The 17,193-nt window shown below is 44.2% G+C and overlaps 1 protein-coding gene across 1 annotated transcript in view; it reads right to left on the bottom strand.

The window, feature by feature from the left end:
* Positions 1–3,608: 3,608 nt before the first annotated feature.
* Positions 3,609–17,193, bottom strand: part of pitpnc1a (phosphatidylinositol transfer protein cytoplasmic 1a) — a 138,305-nt gene continuing 124,720 nt past the window's right edge. The window contains exons 6-10 of the mRNA XM_028818898.2: positions 15,347–15,445; positions 13,330–13,485; positions 12,205–12,268; positions 5,329–8,332; positions 3,609–5,294 (exon numbers count right to left, since the gene is read on the bottom strand). Coding sequence (XP_028674731.1) covers positions 8,031–8,332; positions 12,205–12,268; positions 13,330–13,485; positions 15,347–15,445 — 621 coding nt within the window. The 3' untranslated portion in view covers positions 3,609–5,294; positions 5,329–8,030. The remainder of the gene's footprint in view (positions 5,295–5,328; positions 8,333–12,204; positions 12,269–13,329; positions 13,486–15,346; positions 15,446–17,193) is intronic.

Below are 17,193 nucleotides of genomic sequence, written 5' to 3' on the forward strand. Positions count from 1 at the left end.
ATGAATTAGAATCTTTAATTGTATTTAGTCTATGCTGTTACAATGGAAGTTATATGTTTATTACCCCCCCCCCCCCACCAAATTCTGCCCTACTCCAAGATTTGTACCTTTAATTTCCACATTTTTATTGTGAACAATTCATTTTTCATTTGAATCGACTTTTAATTCGCTTTTCTTATGCTTGAAAAATGTCCACTTTGTGCGCTCGGAGCACTGCTGCTTTAGGGACGGTGATTGGTTGCAGTTGCTGCTGTGTTTGTAGGTTCTGACAGGGGAAGGTGTGCAGGATCAGGGGAAGGAGGTCAGTGCCTCCTGGTATGATTTACGGTTCTTAGGTTCATCTTGCACTTTTGAATTCAGACTATGAATTAGTGTAACGTTTCTGCCTCTGGCGTTTGGTGTCGTTTGATCTCCAGGTATAGACATCCATCCATCCATTTTCCAACCTGCTGAATCCGAGCACAGGGTCATGGGGGTCTGCTGGAGCCAATCCCAGCCAACACAGGGCACAAGGCAGGAACCAATCCCGGGCAGGGTGCCAACCCACCGCAGGACACACACAAACACACCCACACACCCGGGCCAATTTAGAATCGCCAATCCACCTAACCTGCATGTCTTTGGACTGTGGAAGGAAACCGGAGCGCCCGGAGGAAACCCACGCAGACACGGGGAGAACATGCAAACTCCACGAAGGGAGGACCCAGGAAGCGAACCCGGGTCTCCTAACTGCGAGGAAGCAGCGCTACCACTGCGCCACCCAGGTATAAACATTTATCCCGTTTATTGACTTTGTTCATTTTTTTTTGTCACCTCAACAATATGGCAGAACATACACACAATTCTATTTTCCACTTTACATTTACAGTACAGTGAAATTTGGAAAATACTAACCAGGCAAAGCCAGGAAGCAAGGCTAGAGTTTCTCTTTTAGCGAGTGGTGTGAAATACTACATACAGACAATGAAACACCACCGTGCATGTTGTGATGGTGAGCACGCTTGTCTTTCAAAGAACCAATCTGGATTCCATTCCCACCCATTGCATTTCAGTTTTTCTTCTAATCAAGCATTTCCTTTACTATTTTTATCCTGGCCTCAAGCTTCCCTGGTGGGGGCCAGAGTGGTGGGTGGTGACTCTGAGGCTAAGGATCTGTGCTGGTATCCCGAAGGTTGCTGGTTCAAATCCCCGTCAATACCAAAAAGAGATCCTGCTCTTCTGGGCCCTTGAGCAAGGCCCTTAACTTTCAATTTTCAATTGCTCCAGGGGCGCTGTACAATGGCTGACCCTGCGCTCTGACCCCAATGGGTATGCGAAATCTAACAAATTCCTAATATGAGAAAATGTATAAGGCGAAATAAAGAACCAAAAAAAAAAAAAATATTGTCTTTGTGCCAGTTTGGGGTTCTTTGCCCCTGAAAGAAAACCCAAGAACATTGAATAAAAAGACCCTTGCCAATTTTACCAGCAGTCATGTGCCACATATGCAAGAAGCTTATGGGTAATAAATTTCGATGATATACCATTCACTGCGGTAGGTTGGCGCCCTGTCCGGGATTGGTTCCTGCCTTGTGCCCCGTGTTGGCTGGGATTGGCTCCAGCAGACCCCCGTGACCCTGTGTGCGGATTCAGCGGGTTGGAAACTGGATGGATGGATGGATATACCATTCATAACTACTCTTTACCTTTATATTTTCTCACCCAGGCAATACTGGGTGACACAACTAGCATCCATTATTAATGAAATGAGCCATTGGATCAGGTTAGCCAGACGTTAACTTTACTGTGCACGCTAAGCTCAGTTGAGAAGTGCGACTTGTGTTTCATTTATATTGTTCATTGAGTTCCTGTTTTTAAAGGAAAATCGTTCAGTAAAGCTTTGTGAGGGAGCCATTACATCATATGCAATGTAGTAAATAAACACACTAGCAGCTCCCCAGTATCTTGCCGGCAGTGACAAACTGTAACCCAAGAGACTGCCAGTTCAATCTCCATTACCTCAATGAGACCCTTAGGGAGTCACATAGGTTGCCATTGCTCCCTCTGGAGAACCACAGAAACAAGTGCTGTGCGACTTGTAAATGACTTTCGATAAACATGTAAGCTGCTTAAATGCCTGAGGCAGACGTTCCAAAGAATGATTCTTCTCTCGTTGATCCACCTAACTGGCCTCATTTAGTCCATTTCAGGGTTGTGCCTAACTACCATAAGCAACATGGTGTAGTTGGCAAGAATGACCCTAGAGAGGATACCAGTCCACCGAGTTCAGGCTTAGTTCACACTCACACAGGTACACATTTGAAAATGCTGTTTTCGTTGTAAAAGTTTCCCATCCCCCACAAGTGTTTTTATAGATTTTTATAAAAAATTTGTCATCAAAAATGAAATGGCAAACAACCATAAATCTTAACTACTGACCAAGCGTACCATTTACAGAGCAAACACAAAGTGAACTAAAATGCTGAAAAAAGCAAAATGGACATCTTTGTCTGGGGAGATGATAAAGCACGACTGCCTTTAAGGATAACAAGCGAGTAGAAGGTTACCAAAACACAGACTGGAAAGTCCGGCTGAAAGAAATCAAGCAAAACATTCGAGTGTCGCACCACCTGTTCTCAGGTAATGCCAACAGTACAGGTGAGGAAACTACCGGAACAAATGGAAGTCATCTCACGACACTCACAGAGCAGCTCCGTCCCCTCCATTCACACTGCTACATGAGACTCAGTATTTTCAAATGAACACACTTTAATGACCTCTTGGGCATGGCCATCAGCAGTGTGTCTGTCTGCGGAGAGAGTGTCGACCTCGTCGAGAGGTTTACTTACCATGGCAGTCACATTCATGTCTCTGGTGACTCTTCCTATGAAGTCAGTAGACGGATTGGGAGAGCATGAGGGGTCATGAGGTCGCTGGAAAAGGGTGTGTGGTGCTCCCGATAGCTATTCAAAAGGATGAAGGTCCAAGTCTTTAGAGTCCTGGTGCTTCCTGTCATGCTATATGGTTGTGAGACATGGAGGATATCCAGTGACCTGAGACGAAGACTGGACTCCTTTGGTATTGTGTCTCTCCAGAAAATCCTTTGACTTTGTGTCAAATGAGCGGTTGCTCATGGAATCCCGAATGAGGCACATTCCCTGCATTGTGAGGGAGTGTCACTTATGGCACTACGGCCATGTGGCGCGTTTCCCCGAGGGTGATCATGCTGGTAAGATCCTCATTGTTGGGGACCCAAGTGGTTGGACCAGGCCAAGGGTTCGCCCACATAACACCTGGCTGTGGCAGATAGAGGGTCATTTCTGGAGGTGGGACTGGACTGCGTGTCTGCCTGGTGGGGGGCTGCCAACCGGGATCCCAAGCTGTTTCATCGTGTAGTGGGTGCAGCAACGTACTTGACTTGACACGACACTTTGGAAAGCCTTTTCGAAGCAAAAGCATTTTTCATTGCGGAAGGAAGGCCAAAACAAACAATTGTTTTTTCTTTTTCAAATGTATACGTGCTCATGTGGACGAGGTCTAAGAGTCACCAATCAACCTCTTTGTTTGGGATGTGGCAGGAAACTGGAATATGGCTTCTCTTGTTACCAGCAGCAAATGTGAAGGCCAGATTGGTTTTGTTTGGTTGGTTTATTGAATATGAATAAAAGGTTATGGTTTACAAAAATTTGCAGTCCGTGACATATAACAAAAATAAGAACAATTTCATTACAACACAAATGGCGCTATCAGGGCGGTTGGCAGGTGAAAGCTCCTGAGGTTAAATAACACAAGTGCTGGATCGGGAGTGGGGATTTTGTTCTGTTCTGTTTTGTACACATGGCTCCTCAGCACGCGTCCCCAGACGGGCTGCCACAGGGCACACTGACGCCCACGAAAACAGCGGGCACCGGACATTGCGCAGCAGTTTGCGTGTAAGGAAAACAGGTTGGACAACAAAGAGAGGAAAGAAAGAACAGTGGAGCACTCTGCCAGTTTCACACATTCCAAAAAACTTGGTCCTTTCATTCATTAAACAGTGGGAACATCGATTCAAATAAAATAAATAATTATTACAGCAGCAAGCAGTGTGTCACAGCCACGGCATTTAGGTTTATAAAGTACAGCCAATAAGGAAAAACACAAAAGACATGCGGCGACACGCACAAGCATTCCAGTGAGTGTGTCTCACTTCTCGCGTCCTGAGAAAAGGAGTGGGCCATCGAGGCAGGGTCCCCGTGGGCACCAGACACCAAGCAGACTGGGGGCCTCTGCTTTTTTTGTTTTTTGTTTAATGCGACTACACAGCACACTCCTCACCCCCTTAATCATAAAACAGTGCACTCTACGAAAGGTGGTAGAGCGCAGAACGGAACAGCAGAATGGCTTTAAGGGATCAGGTGTGAGCGGAGTGTGGGGTGCTCATCTGCTCGCACTTCCATTCTGAGCTCGGGTATCAGGGAACATCTGGGCGCAGGCCTCACCAAGAAGAGAAGTGAAGGTTGTTGCCCCACCAAAGCGGTGCAAGCTCAAGTACATGTTAAGTCTTTAAGGTGCGACGTAATTGCAGACACCACGACAAGTGGCACCTGACTCCCCGACCTCCATCGGAGCAAGGTGGCAGCCTGCCTTTGAAACCTAAGGAACTCTGAAGGTCTGCCTGAGTATCAACACTTGAAGTTCTTTTCACATTGACTGATTGTGCAGCTTGCCGGGTCATACAAATGTGAGACAAGGTGAAGAATGATGAATCAAGAGTTCCCAGAGTTCTCACATTCAAAAAATGAAATAAAAAGTGTCTGGGGTCCTGAGAGTGGACTGCCTTCAATGCTGGTGCCAGGAACTCCTTCTGTGGTAGACACATATGCTTCAGGATTGACAAGAAGAGAGAAGAACACACTGCAGAAACCCGGCACTTCTGTGTGAGCAACTCGCCTTACTGATCCCTAGAAATTTTCTCCATTCAGGTTCATCTTCAGCCATCAGAAGTTTTCGGCAGGAGACGGGGACGTCACTGAAGAGACTGAGATGCTGTCTGAGCAAGCCTAGAATGTGGTTACAAATGATCTTTTAAGGAATTGTCGGACAAGGCTAGCAAGGTGCTGACATTGTACTGGGATGTAGGGTAGTGCAGAGGCCTAGGCCATGTGTGTGCTCAAGGTATATACATTGTGAAGATGTCTAACATCCCAAGGTGTAGCCATAACGTAACAGGAGAAGGCTGGGGCCACGTGCCTATAAAGTTACATCTGGAATGTTCGTGGCTAAGTAAATAGCAGGGCACATCACCCAGGGCTTCTGAGATGCTTAGAACATCACTACATACATCTGCAACAAGGATGGAGTAAACACATTCCATTATCTGCAACAAGGATGGGGTAAACGTGTTTGATTCTGTTTAAGCAATTTGTTGTTCATTTTCATCTTGATCATCACTACATACAGTACACGTGGAACAAGGGTGGGCACTGCCAGGACAGTTACATCTAAAACAACCCTGGATATAACTACATTCTGACCAGAACACTCTTGCAGCATAACCACAGCGCTACAGACAATATGTACAGCTTTCCCACACACACCCAGCAGAAGGGCAGAGACATAGCCATCTAAAACACCACCAGCTGTATCTGTACACTGACTAGGAGCCTCCAATAACATGCCCACTATGATGTAGAAGATGTTTAAAACATCACCACATTCAATATACCTAGAACAACACCAAGGTACGCCCTTGGCGTTCCATCTAAAGATTCCTGGGTAGAACACTCCTGCAGCATATCCACAAATTGTAAGGAAATATCTAGAACATACCCATCTATTGCCACATCAGGGTAAGACAAACCCATGGCACTGCATATGTCCTGTGGCTGATTAGCACATTCCTGTAACACACCTACAGTGTTTAGAACATGCCCACATATGCCTAGGTCAAGACTGGGGAAAACCTTGCTGTAACATCTAGTTATATCCTGCACATTTCTTCAGTATACATACAGCACATCTAGAACATGTATGTAATAACTACTCAATCTCTTGATATACTTAAGTACTGATTAGGACATTCCTGCTGCATACCCTCAATTGAACCTTAACTCCTGGAACAACCCATACCGGTGTAGAAGAAGTCTAGGGCATCAATACATGTACCTAAAAGAATGGTAGAGTACTCCTATGTGAAAATATCTCAACGCCTGGATACATCTACATACTGATTAGGACATTCCTGTTGCATACCCCCAGTTGTACCATCACACCTACCATAGCGGTGTAGAAAATGTCTAGAAAATGGGAGTCCTAATATCAAGACATTTGAAGGATATATTTTGGTGCTGACTAAGACATTTCTTCTTCAAAAGTATAGGAGATGACCAAATGTCTTCATACAGTTTCTTAAACAAGGCTGGGGAACAATCACACCATTGTGTGGAGAACATTCATGAGTATGCCTACACCAACAACTTTATAGATGCTGTCCAGACCACGACTGCTTACAAACAAAAAGGGGAGCTGAAGCACAACCAGCAACATAAAGTCAAAACCATGAAGCCCATCCAAGGAAGTACTGTATACTGAGATAGCACTGAACGTTCATTCTGCATATTAATCCATGTTACTGCAGGAGATGTCTACAGCAACCTGCCTATACCCAGAAAAAGATGGGCACATAACAAGCTAGAACAAAGCCTTGATTTGCCCAAGAGGTAGGCAAAGTCGATCCTGGAGAGCCGCAGTGGCTGCCCAGTTTCTTAATGAGAAATCAATTATTGCTGAGATTCCCCACTCTTAATTGCTTATTTCAGTATTAAACAGCTGCATTCACTGCTTTAATGGCCTCTTATTAGCAATAAGATGCAACCGACAACGGATCATTGATGATTTGAAGCTTAAAACTGATCATTTTCAGTCTGTCACATTTTTCTGTTAAGTGTTTTATTAAACTAAATAGTGAATGATGAACACACAGAGGCGTAAATGGAAACAAGTTAGATGGGGAACTGCTGGCTCCGTTGTCATTTGCATCTTATTGCTAATAAGAAGCCATTAAAACAGTGAATGCAGTTGTTTAAGACTGAAATAAGCAATTAAGGGTGGGGAACCTTAACAAGAGAGACCACTAAAATGAAGCAGAAAAATGTCTCTTGAGCAATAAGAGCTTCATCAGCCATAACTGACTTCTCATTAAGAAAGTGGGCAGCCACTGCGGCTCTCCAGGATCGACTTTGCCTACCTCTGGCCTAAGGTATCAAACACCTCTGACTCCGTCTAGAACAAGGCCAAGGTATTTCATGATTTTTCCATAATATTATGGAACACATTTATAGAATCCCCAGCAATGTCTTAAGGTCATGATGCCCCTTGGTTTGCCCATTATACTATGGAGAACATGTAGAATATTCATGGCTATGTCTAGGACAAGGCTACAATGTTCTTTGGCCTGCTCATAACATCATAGGAGATCCTTGACTGTGTCTGAAATAAAGCCCAGGTCTTCCAAAGCCTAACCTGGCTGTGCCGAGAACAAGACTGCTGACTTTGGGTCATGACCATAACAATACACGTCTGTACCTACAACAGCCCTCCCTAGATAAATGTTAGGCCTCAAGCAGTCCCATCCTTGTCTGCAACATGCCTTGCAATGTCAACAGCACAACAGTAGTTTGCCACGTCCATATCTCCACCTAAACATGTTCAGTCCCGGCAGATGACAGCCCGTGCCACACATATCCCTTTCCCAGGCCCTGCTGTATTTTGCAAGGCTTCATTCCTTATTGCTTTCCACAAGAATGTTCTTCGACTCTTCTAAGTTTGTTTAATGTTTAAAAAACAAAAAAGCATGACTAAAAAGCGCAAAATGCCAAAAACCAATTAAAGAGACAAACAATAAAGACAATTGGCTAAAGAAAGGCTTCTCATCATCTGGCCATTGAACAAAAAACACGTAGCTGAGTTTCCGTCAAAACGTCTGAGAAGGACACAGTGTCTCCAGTCTTTTACAGCACACCAACAGCTTATAAAAATAGATCAAGGCTCGATGTCCACAACAGGAGAGGTCACTCTGGTTTGGAGAGGGATGGCTTGGCAGAAGGCGAGTGCTTGGGCACACTCAAGGCTGGGTCTGGCAGGGTCAGGGTCTCGGGAGCGGATTTCTTCCGTGGACGGTCTTTCGGCACAGCCAGAAATTCCGGTGCGTCTGTGCTGAGAGGCGTGGAGGGTGCACTGGAGGGGGCGCTGCGGGTCGAGGAAGGCAGGGTGCTCTCGCTGATGGAGATGGCGGGCGGAAACACTCCAATTTTCTTGTTTGTGGCTTCCTGAGTAGCTTTCTCGAATTCTCGTACTTCATCCATTGTCATGTCTTGGGGTCGGGAAAGAAGAAAGAGAAAACACGAGTTAGGCGCAGCCTTCACTTTAGAGAGCCCTAAGCTCTGGGGCCTTCTGTCTCCCCAAATCAGCTCAATGGTGGGAGCCAAAATCCTTCCCAAGGGAGAGAGTGTGCCCGGGATGTAACACCTGGCATCCTTCCAGTATGGCACCTTATTGGGCAAGCTGCTGTGTGCTCCTGGGCTTGTGAGTCACAGCAATGCAGGACTGGATATATCCAGAATGATAGTTGAGTCATGAAAAACTCACCCCTTCCCCATGGCTCAGCATATCTGATGCCAGCTCTAAAAGACTGCCTTTCTCCAAGAGTGTCTAGCATCGCTAGAACAATCTATAGAGATACTGATTTGGAAAGGTAGCATCAGGGCAGCCAGTGCTTAGTAGAACCACGGTGAGAATGTGCAGAACACTCCCTTACATCAAGCCGTTAAAATTACACAGCAGGTCAGGAAGTGTGCTGTAGGATAACACTTCAGACACTGGTGTGAAGAACTGGGGCAAGGTCCATGTGATTTCCCCCTCCACCCCCCCTCCCCCCAAATGTTTGTTTGCCACTGTTGACATACTTCCTGCTGCTCTGTCCATTGCCCCCGCAAATGAGAGCACCGAAGCAGTGAAGCAGAGCGAGTCAGCGGAGAAAAGAATTGAAATGGACACCTACGCTTGGTCTCTCATGCCTCTGGAAGTCATCCAGTGACGACGCATGTGTGGAATTCTGCTCATTGCAAACTTTAATGTTGGTTTGTTCATGCATTTGTTTCTCGTACTCTCTCACGTCATCCAGAGACATATCTGCAAAAAGTTCAACATGTCCGCAGCTCCTGTTAGGACACTCTGCTCAGGGGGGCATGTCATGGAAGAGATTACTGGCCAGCCGTGAAAGGAGATGTGTAGAAGAAAGGGGGCAGGGATGAGGGGGGGGGGGGGGGGGGGTGGTCAGTCCTAGCATCCCCAAGGTGGACAGGCCAAGAGAGTGAAGCTGGTAAGATCAGAAGGGTTAGGGTAAAAAAGAGGAATGGAGCCTAGCTGTGTTAGTGAGCCATTGGGAAGACTGAGGGTGTACCCGTCTAAGCTGTGGCACCTACCACCATCAGGCTAAAAAGAAAAACAGCCTATGACAGGAAAAGAGACAATGCAAGGGAAAGCAGGCACTACTGGCATGTCTGGAGCTGCTTCTTCTAAGGTGTCGATGGTAAATGCGCCAGTAGTCTGCAGCACCCATGTAAGGGCAGAATATGACAGTTTAGAGCAGCATAATCAGACATGGCCAGGCAGGAAAGCAGTATAGGCACATAAAGATTGGGGTCCTGGAAGGGTTAAGGCTGAGCAGGCACAAGCAAGGATTGGGGGAGTCATGCTTAGTGAATAAGAGCCAAAGGGAGCAGACAGGATGTACCAAGGTAACGAGCAATCAGAACCTTCTCATGCAGTCAAAGAACAGAGGGATTTCCCATAAGTTCAGAGTTATTTGCCATATATAACCACATAACATTCTCAGACTGAAGGGAAGGGGAGCCTACCCTGGCAGCAAGAAAAGAGCCAATCCTGGGCTGGGTACTAGTCTATCACAGGGTGAACTTACACACAAACCTGTATAATACCAACAGGGAATCGGCAATTAACGGAACACACGTCTATGGGATATGGGAGGATAAATGGAGCACTCCAGAGCGAAACTCACGGAAGGTCAGAAACAGCTATACTTTCTAATGAAACTCAATTGTTTTGAAGTAGACAAAACCATAATGACACTTCTTTATAACAAGTCTTTTTATTGAATGTTTTGTCAATTTTGCTTTTATTTGTTGGTTTGGCAGCCTTAGCTTTAAGAACATAAACCGTATAAATAGCTGTATCACGTTGAAAGTGGGCTGACATGATTCTGTCAGAAAGTTGCCATCCTACTTCCCAAATTTCATTTGTTGCCTTTAGGGTGCAAATTTAGGTTCTCAATGGTCAAGAGAAAGAGATTCATGAACTCTTTTATTCACAGAGCTATGAACATCTTGAATTTCAGAAGTTGTAGGGATCCTGCTGAATTCTGAATGATTATTGTGTAATGTACAAGGTATTATTATTATTATTTATAGACATATTATGAGCATGTATACTTATAACAATTACTGTCCTATGTTGTTTCTTGCTTATCTTCTTGTATCTGTGCAATGGTGTCCTGTGTTTTTTGTACTTTTCCTGCCACAAACAGATTTCCTTCTGGGATAATTAAGTCTACCTAACCAAAGCCAATCCAGAGAGCACTTGCGTATGGGTTCTGAGCCCAAGACGATGGATCTGAGTGGCAGCTGTACCCCCCTCTCAAGTGTTACTAGCGCACTCAGGCATAAAGAGCAAAATAAATCCAGGTATTCTACACCAAGGGATTGGGATGAAGTATGCTCTGCCATAAGGGAAGATGGGTACTGAGCTAACAGCAAAGGGCATGGCGGAAAATCATCTGCTATTTGTAATTTATTGTGCATAAAGGACAGGGTGGGCAATGACAGTGGCGCCCGCTTGTGTCTAAAGTGTTGTAATGTAAACCTACATGGTCAATGGATCAATATCCATTACCAAATTCCTTTGAGAACTACAGAAATTCATTCTATTAATCAGGACGCTAGTTGTGATAAATAAGGAAACAATTATACAGCATCACTACAGCACCTTATGATGGAATTCACCATAGAGAGGAAAGGCATTACCATATATACTCACGTATAAGTCAGGTCTTGAAACACAAGAAATCGATCATAAATTCAGACCCCGACTTACTGTATACGCCTGTTCAAAAATGCGACACTTAATTTATTTTTTTTACATCTTCTTGCCTCCTCCAATCTCATGTCTGTTTCTCAGACACATCGAAGTTTGTCGCAGCAGTGCAGTTACCAATTTCTTAATTTACAACTAGTTCATAGTCTCTTCTGATCGAACACTCCATCGTAGATAAGGGATGCTCTTACAATAAATGTGTATGAGGGTGTGAGATACAAAAAACACAAATCAGTGCAAACGTCACTTCGGAATAGTTCGGGTATTACCGTGTGGTCACGTAGGCACAATACATAGAAAAAAAAAAATGGCAGTGTTCTCCATGGTTACTCTCTCAGGCGGGCGTTAGCATGTCATAATCTCTTGGACCAATAGCGTGAGTTTTCTACATTCGACTTATACGACCGACATTATAAAATAACGGAAATTATACTGTAAAATCCAGTCCCAACTTATCCGCAAGTATATATGGTATACAGAATAAGGGTCTATTAGCTAAAGTAAATTAGTACAAATCATCCAAATTTGGTGTTATATAGCACCTTCCTGTAGTGAAGTACAAGCACCAATCAACTGTTTCCGTTTTTTAAAATGGGTAGGTTAAGTAATATGGTCAGGGCCATACACTGATTTATTACTGGAGTGTGAACAAGCAGCTTAAGGCTTTAAAGTCCAAAGCTGTGGTTGCTTGTCCACACTGCCAACAGGAATCAGATGGTATCGATTGCTGCTGATACAAGAACATACAGCACTGGAAACCCTAGTAGGGGCAGACTGGGAAAGATGCAATGTGTAGGTGGAGGCAGAAGCTGCAGTAGTTTTAGGTCTGGTAACACAGTCTACTTGTCCAACTGGCTCTAGGAAGGGAGAGGGTGCAGTGAGCCCACTCATACACACAGTACAGTATATACAATGCACTTCACAAAGAAGGAGGACACTCACACACCTGGTTACATATGGCACAAAATAGAAAAAGATGGTGCAGGCAGGCAGTCTATTCATGCAAGCATTTAAAAACTCTACATGCAGAACAGTGGGAAGCATTAGCTCAAGCAGTGAGGACAATTTACTTACCTATCCACTCGTCCACCCACGCAAATGCTTGCCTGTGTCCGAGCAAGAGAATATCCCGAATGACCTAGAAAAAGAAACGACAAACAAGTAAGATGGCCAGCCTAGCTTTAGCTCCACTGACAAGAGGACCAGATCCACTTTGGTTAGGTGCATCCCAGACTTTGTTTCTGTACTTATTGCAAGATTGTGGGTTCAAGCTTTAGTATTGTCCAAGAAGTGACCCCAATTTCTTTAAACAAGGGCTAGCAAGGTGAGCTGGGAGGAGACTGAAGATTCAAGTCACAAAGCCCTCTTATTGTAAGGAACGCCTAGCCACTGTTGTAAAGTCAGGGAGTCAACGGGAGCTCACAAAAAATGAAACCTGGGGTGCAGCTGCTTAGACATCAGGACATGTAGCTTAATGGAGACCCCTGGGGTGCAGTAAAGACTGGGGTCACCAGGACACAGCATCAGAGGGTCACCCCAATAAGGGATATAAACTGGCATTCTCTCCTAGTGTGCTGTGGCTCCAGTAAGGGAGAGGGGTGTGAAGAGGGCTTTGTGTTGGTATGACAAAGACAAATGGGCATCGGCACACCACTATGAGACTGCACTGTTTGGTAAGAAGCACTCAGGGTGGGTAATCCATCTTTATTTTAATGATCGGGTCTTGTTCAGAAGGTGAACGCCACTTAGACTGGCCTACCCCTACTACAAACCCTAAACTTAAGGTTCATGGGGGTAAGGCCAGGTACACCAGGGTACCTAATCTTAAAATTTAGATGAGGTGCCTAATCTTAAAATAGTGCAAGGGTGCCTGATCTTAAAGTTAACCCTGGTGTATACTTTTGCTTTTTGGCATCCGCTTTCTGAACAAGAGCCTAACAATCAACATCATTAGGTGATTTACAGACCACACAAGAAAGCAACATCTTGCCAGCTAACACCTATTGTGTTAAGGGTATAAGCTGAAAACTGTGGCCCCCATGACACCTAACTGTGTTTGTGGTGGTGTTGTTTGAAAGAAAATAAAGTCCTCCAAATGGTTCAGGGTTTAATGGTGGAATCAGCCTTATAGGGTGACTGGAGAAATTTCAATTGATAATAAAAATAAAATCCAAATTGGCAGCCATAAAAGAACCTCACCTTATGTACAAACTGCTCTACACGGGTCTGGAGACCCCAGACTTCAAACTTCACTGAGACCAACTTGTAAGAGCACATGATGGGCTTTTGTGTGTCCCTCCATCCTTCCTGGAGGAGCCCCCGGGATGTCTTCTCTGACAGGAAGTATTTGAGGTCCTGCAAAATCATAAAATACAGAAGTAGCAGCAGTATTAATATTGTCAGGAGCACAGAGTATATTGAAGCCAATGTCAACTGATAACTTTCTATGTGAAAAAGGGCCCACTGAAGGATTGACCCAATTTACGGGACAGTTGGTGATGGAATGTCTTATCCAATCACAAGTGCATTTACTCCTGATTTTTAAAGTTGTCAAATGCTATTCGATTGTGATCAGATCATCAAAAGCACATCAAAAGTTAACTCCTGGTGGAAAGGGAGGTCATAACTTCAGCATGTGAGAGGCCTGTTAGTTAGCTTGGAAATTGTGAAGGCAAAATGGCCATGACCTTAAGGTGCTTTAGGGGAACCCTGTCTGCCTCTTTACTGACCTGTTCTTTGATGAATGGGTTTGCCCTTTTAGAAGTTACTAGGCAAACGGGCTGTTAAAATTAAATACACCTTTGAGTGCAAATTGTGCTCAAATAGACCAGAAGGGACAAGGGATCACTAATATTGTTGAGCAGGGACATTTTCCCACCCATTGTCCAGTTCACAGTCCAGCCTATAAGGTGAAGTGACATATTGACGAAACAGCTACAAGGCCAAATGCGTTTTTAAACCATGAAAACTTGGTTTTGATATAACTGACTACAAATAAGGAACTTGTAAACGTAGGACAACAGAAGATGTTTGTTATGATAGAAATAGTATGGTACTTCCCAACGGGGACATTACTGTTACATACTGTTAGAACAGTTACAAAGTCAAATGAGCTTTAATGTGATATATAGAGTTTTTTGCTAAGGACGTTAATATCCTTTCCAGTAGTCTGTAGTTGGGTCTGTGAGATAAGCAGGTACAGAATAATTTATGGAACACTGCTGGAACATCTGGACGGAGGAAAAAAGAGAAGGATTAAGAGTGGCAGCTTGTGTGAGAACCGTCCTCAGTGCAGGCTTAGAAAGAAAGAAAGAAAGAAAGAAAGAAAGAAAGAAAGAAAGAAAGAAAGAAAGAAAGAAAGAAAGAAAATCTTTTAAATTGGTCATGCTTATGCACTATTTTGCTTTACTTTCATTGTAAATTGCTTGCCTTTTCTTTTTAGAAATAAAACACTACAGTAGCGACTGGGTTCTGGTAAACACTTACAAGGTTTAAGGTTGCCCTTCAGTATTATCAAGAATATAAAACACATATTAATACAACAACAGAAACCAAAAAAAAACAAAAAGGCATAACAAGTCCCCTTAGGTAATACACAACTTCACTCATCAGACAGCCACATTAATGCAGTGTGGCAGCAAGAGGAGGTTTAAAGAGCACACCTTAAAGTCTGGGGCCTGTTTTGAAAGGACTTAGACTGGAAATGTCTAAACTATCCAGCCATTATTTGAATCCCGCCAAATCAAGTGTGGGATCACAGGGGGCCTAAAGGTATCCAAGCAAAACTGCATGGGGCAACCGTTGGACTGGGCACCAGTGAACTGCAAGTAACCCTCATGCACCATTTAGAGTTGCCAGTTAGGCTCACGTGTGCATCTTCAGGATATGGACAAAAATGGAGTTCCTGGAAAAAAGCTCATGCAGACACATGGAGGAGGTGCAATCCCCACAGACAGTACCCCATTTGGGATTGTCCTGGAGTGTGCTGAATATGGTCCAACATTATATCACTAATAATAAATTACAAAAACTAGCAGCTCTACCACAGATCCCTATCCACCGATGACATGATGCAGTAGATGAGAAACAGGGACAAAAGGTACAACACCAAATGTCACCACTTGAAATGATCTTCCTCAAAATGCCCAAACTGTGACTTACAATAATATCAATGCCATAACCCTCACTCCATCCTTGCATGATAGCTTGACCTCACCTCAGATTCCTTGTAATAGCGCTCTGGAACCTCATCATAGGCGATGTCCACGAAGCACACCTCCCGCTCCACGTCTTTTGATTCACTATCATCGAAGATCTGGAATGAAGCAAAACACACAAGTCCATGGTTACGTTATGTAATTATCAGGTTCAATGGCCTTTTCCTGTTCCCATGCAAGTTAGGCCTGTACTAGATATACATCAGGAATCTGTGCACTATACTGTACTGTGCATTGCAGAAGGTCATGAAACCCATGCCAGTGAAAAATAGGCATCAAAGGGCTGGGGGGCCTATATGTTGAATTCACAACACAGCCACTCAGAAGCCAGAATGCTAGTAATGGACTTGTTTGGACCTTTTAATCTGGACTCAAGGAAAGGACATTACTGGAGTATGACATGGCCTGAGATGCCTGATGTCCACTTATTTAGTGAAACCCATTTCATCGAGTTGTAGGGTCCTGGCAGCATCAGGCATAATCCTAGATCAGAATACTAACCTATCACAGGGCACTTTCACACCTGCACTCAATAATACCAGAGAAAGTAACTGCCATCAATCAACCTAAAATGCTCAACCTCGGGATATGGAATGAAACCAGGGTAACCCGAAGAAAATCTCATAACTACATGGAGAGAATGCGCAAGATTTTATTGACAGGACTAGATGTGACATAACATGCATGTTCTTGGGATGTGAAAGGAAAACTGAAGTAACAGACAAAAAACACACGTAGGCACAGGAAGAAACCGCATACGAGTGTGGCCAGACCAGGATCTCAGACTTGCTTCCTGAAGTGGTAATGCTGTGGCACTAACCGTTGCACCACCACGAGGTCCATCAGCTAATAAATCAATCTAACAGTTTTTACTGGCAGAACTGTTTTGGCAAGATTAAAGTATTCTTGCCAAACGTTAACAAATAAACAGCTCTGTTCCACACAATAAAGAGCGTATTTTGCCATTCTATTGTGATCGCTGTCTCAAGGTACTTCACACTATTCTATAGATTGCACACCAGATGGTTAGCTCATTCTTGCATATCTTAACTTAACACTAGGTCTCACTGTGAATCTCTTACTGTTATTATGTATTATTTGACTGACCCCTTCATCCATTGTATTATTAGTATTGTATATATGAGATACATTTGGGGTTACATTTCTTTTGTTTTTCCTTTTGGAGCCCAGGCAGGTAAAGTGACTTGCACAGAGTCACACAGTGTCAATAGCGGGATATAAGCCCATAACTTCAGGGTTTGAAGTCCAAAAGCCTTACGCCCTGCAACAAACTGCCTGGGCACTGACTCGGAGAGAAAATTACCTAAGTTAGCCAGTTTTGCAAACACAGGATGTCCAGACCACTAAGACCAGGTCCCCACCCAGTGACAAGAGTGAAGAGCCAGCTCAGGTCACAGACGACATTGTCTTTTGTCTGGGTGTGGAAGTCTAGCAGGCTTGCAGAGAATTTCCTTGAAGTGCAGGAAATCAAGCGGAAAGAGGGCCGCCTCTGCGACTCAACAAAGATCACGTCAGGAAAGTGAAGAAGTCTTTGTCTTCTGTTCCCTCCTAAGGCAATCAGGTACTGAATGTTCTGCCGCCCACTCGCAGCAGCAGTGACAATAAGTTTGGCATACTTCTGCTTTCCGGCTCACACTCTAAAACTGTACCTTCTTCACAGTGCTCCTGAACCCCATGCTGTTCCTTTCCACTGTTAATTCTTCTGAGAATCTACATAAGAATTTGGAAGTGGGGATCCACCTGGTCAGGTCTCTAGAGACCATCTAAACTGAGCTCAGTATCTGACCAGCTGGTTTGCAAGCAGTTGCTGTTCAATCTGAACGCA

The sequence above is a fragment of the Erpetoichthys calabaricus genome, chromosome 14, assembly GCF_900747795.2.
Source record: "Erpetoichthys calabaricus chromosome 14, fErpCal1.3, whole genome shotgun sequence".
NCBI lineage: Eukaryota > Metazoa > Chordata > Cladistia > Polypteriformes > Polypteridae > Erpetoichthys > Erpetoichthys calabaricus.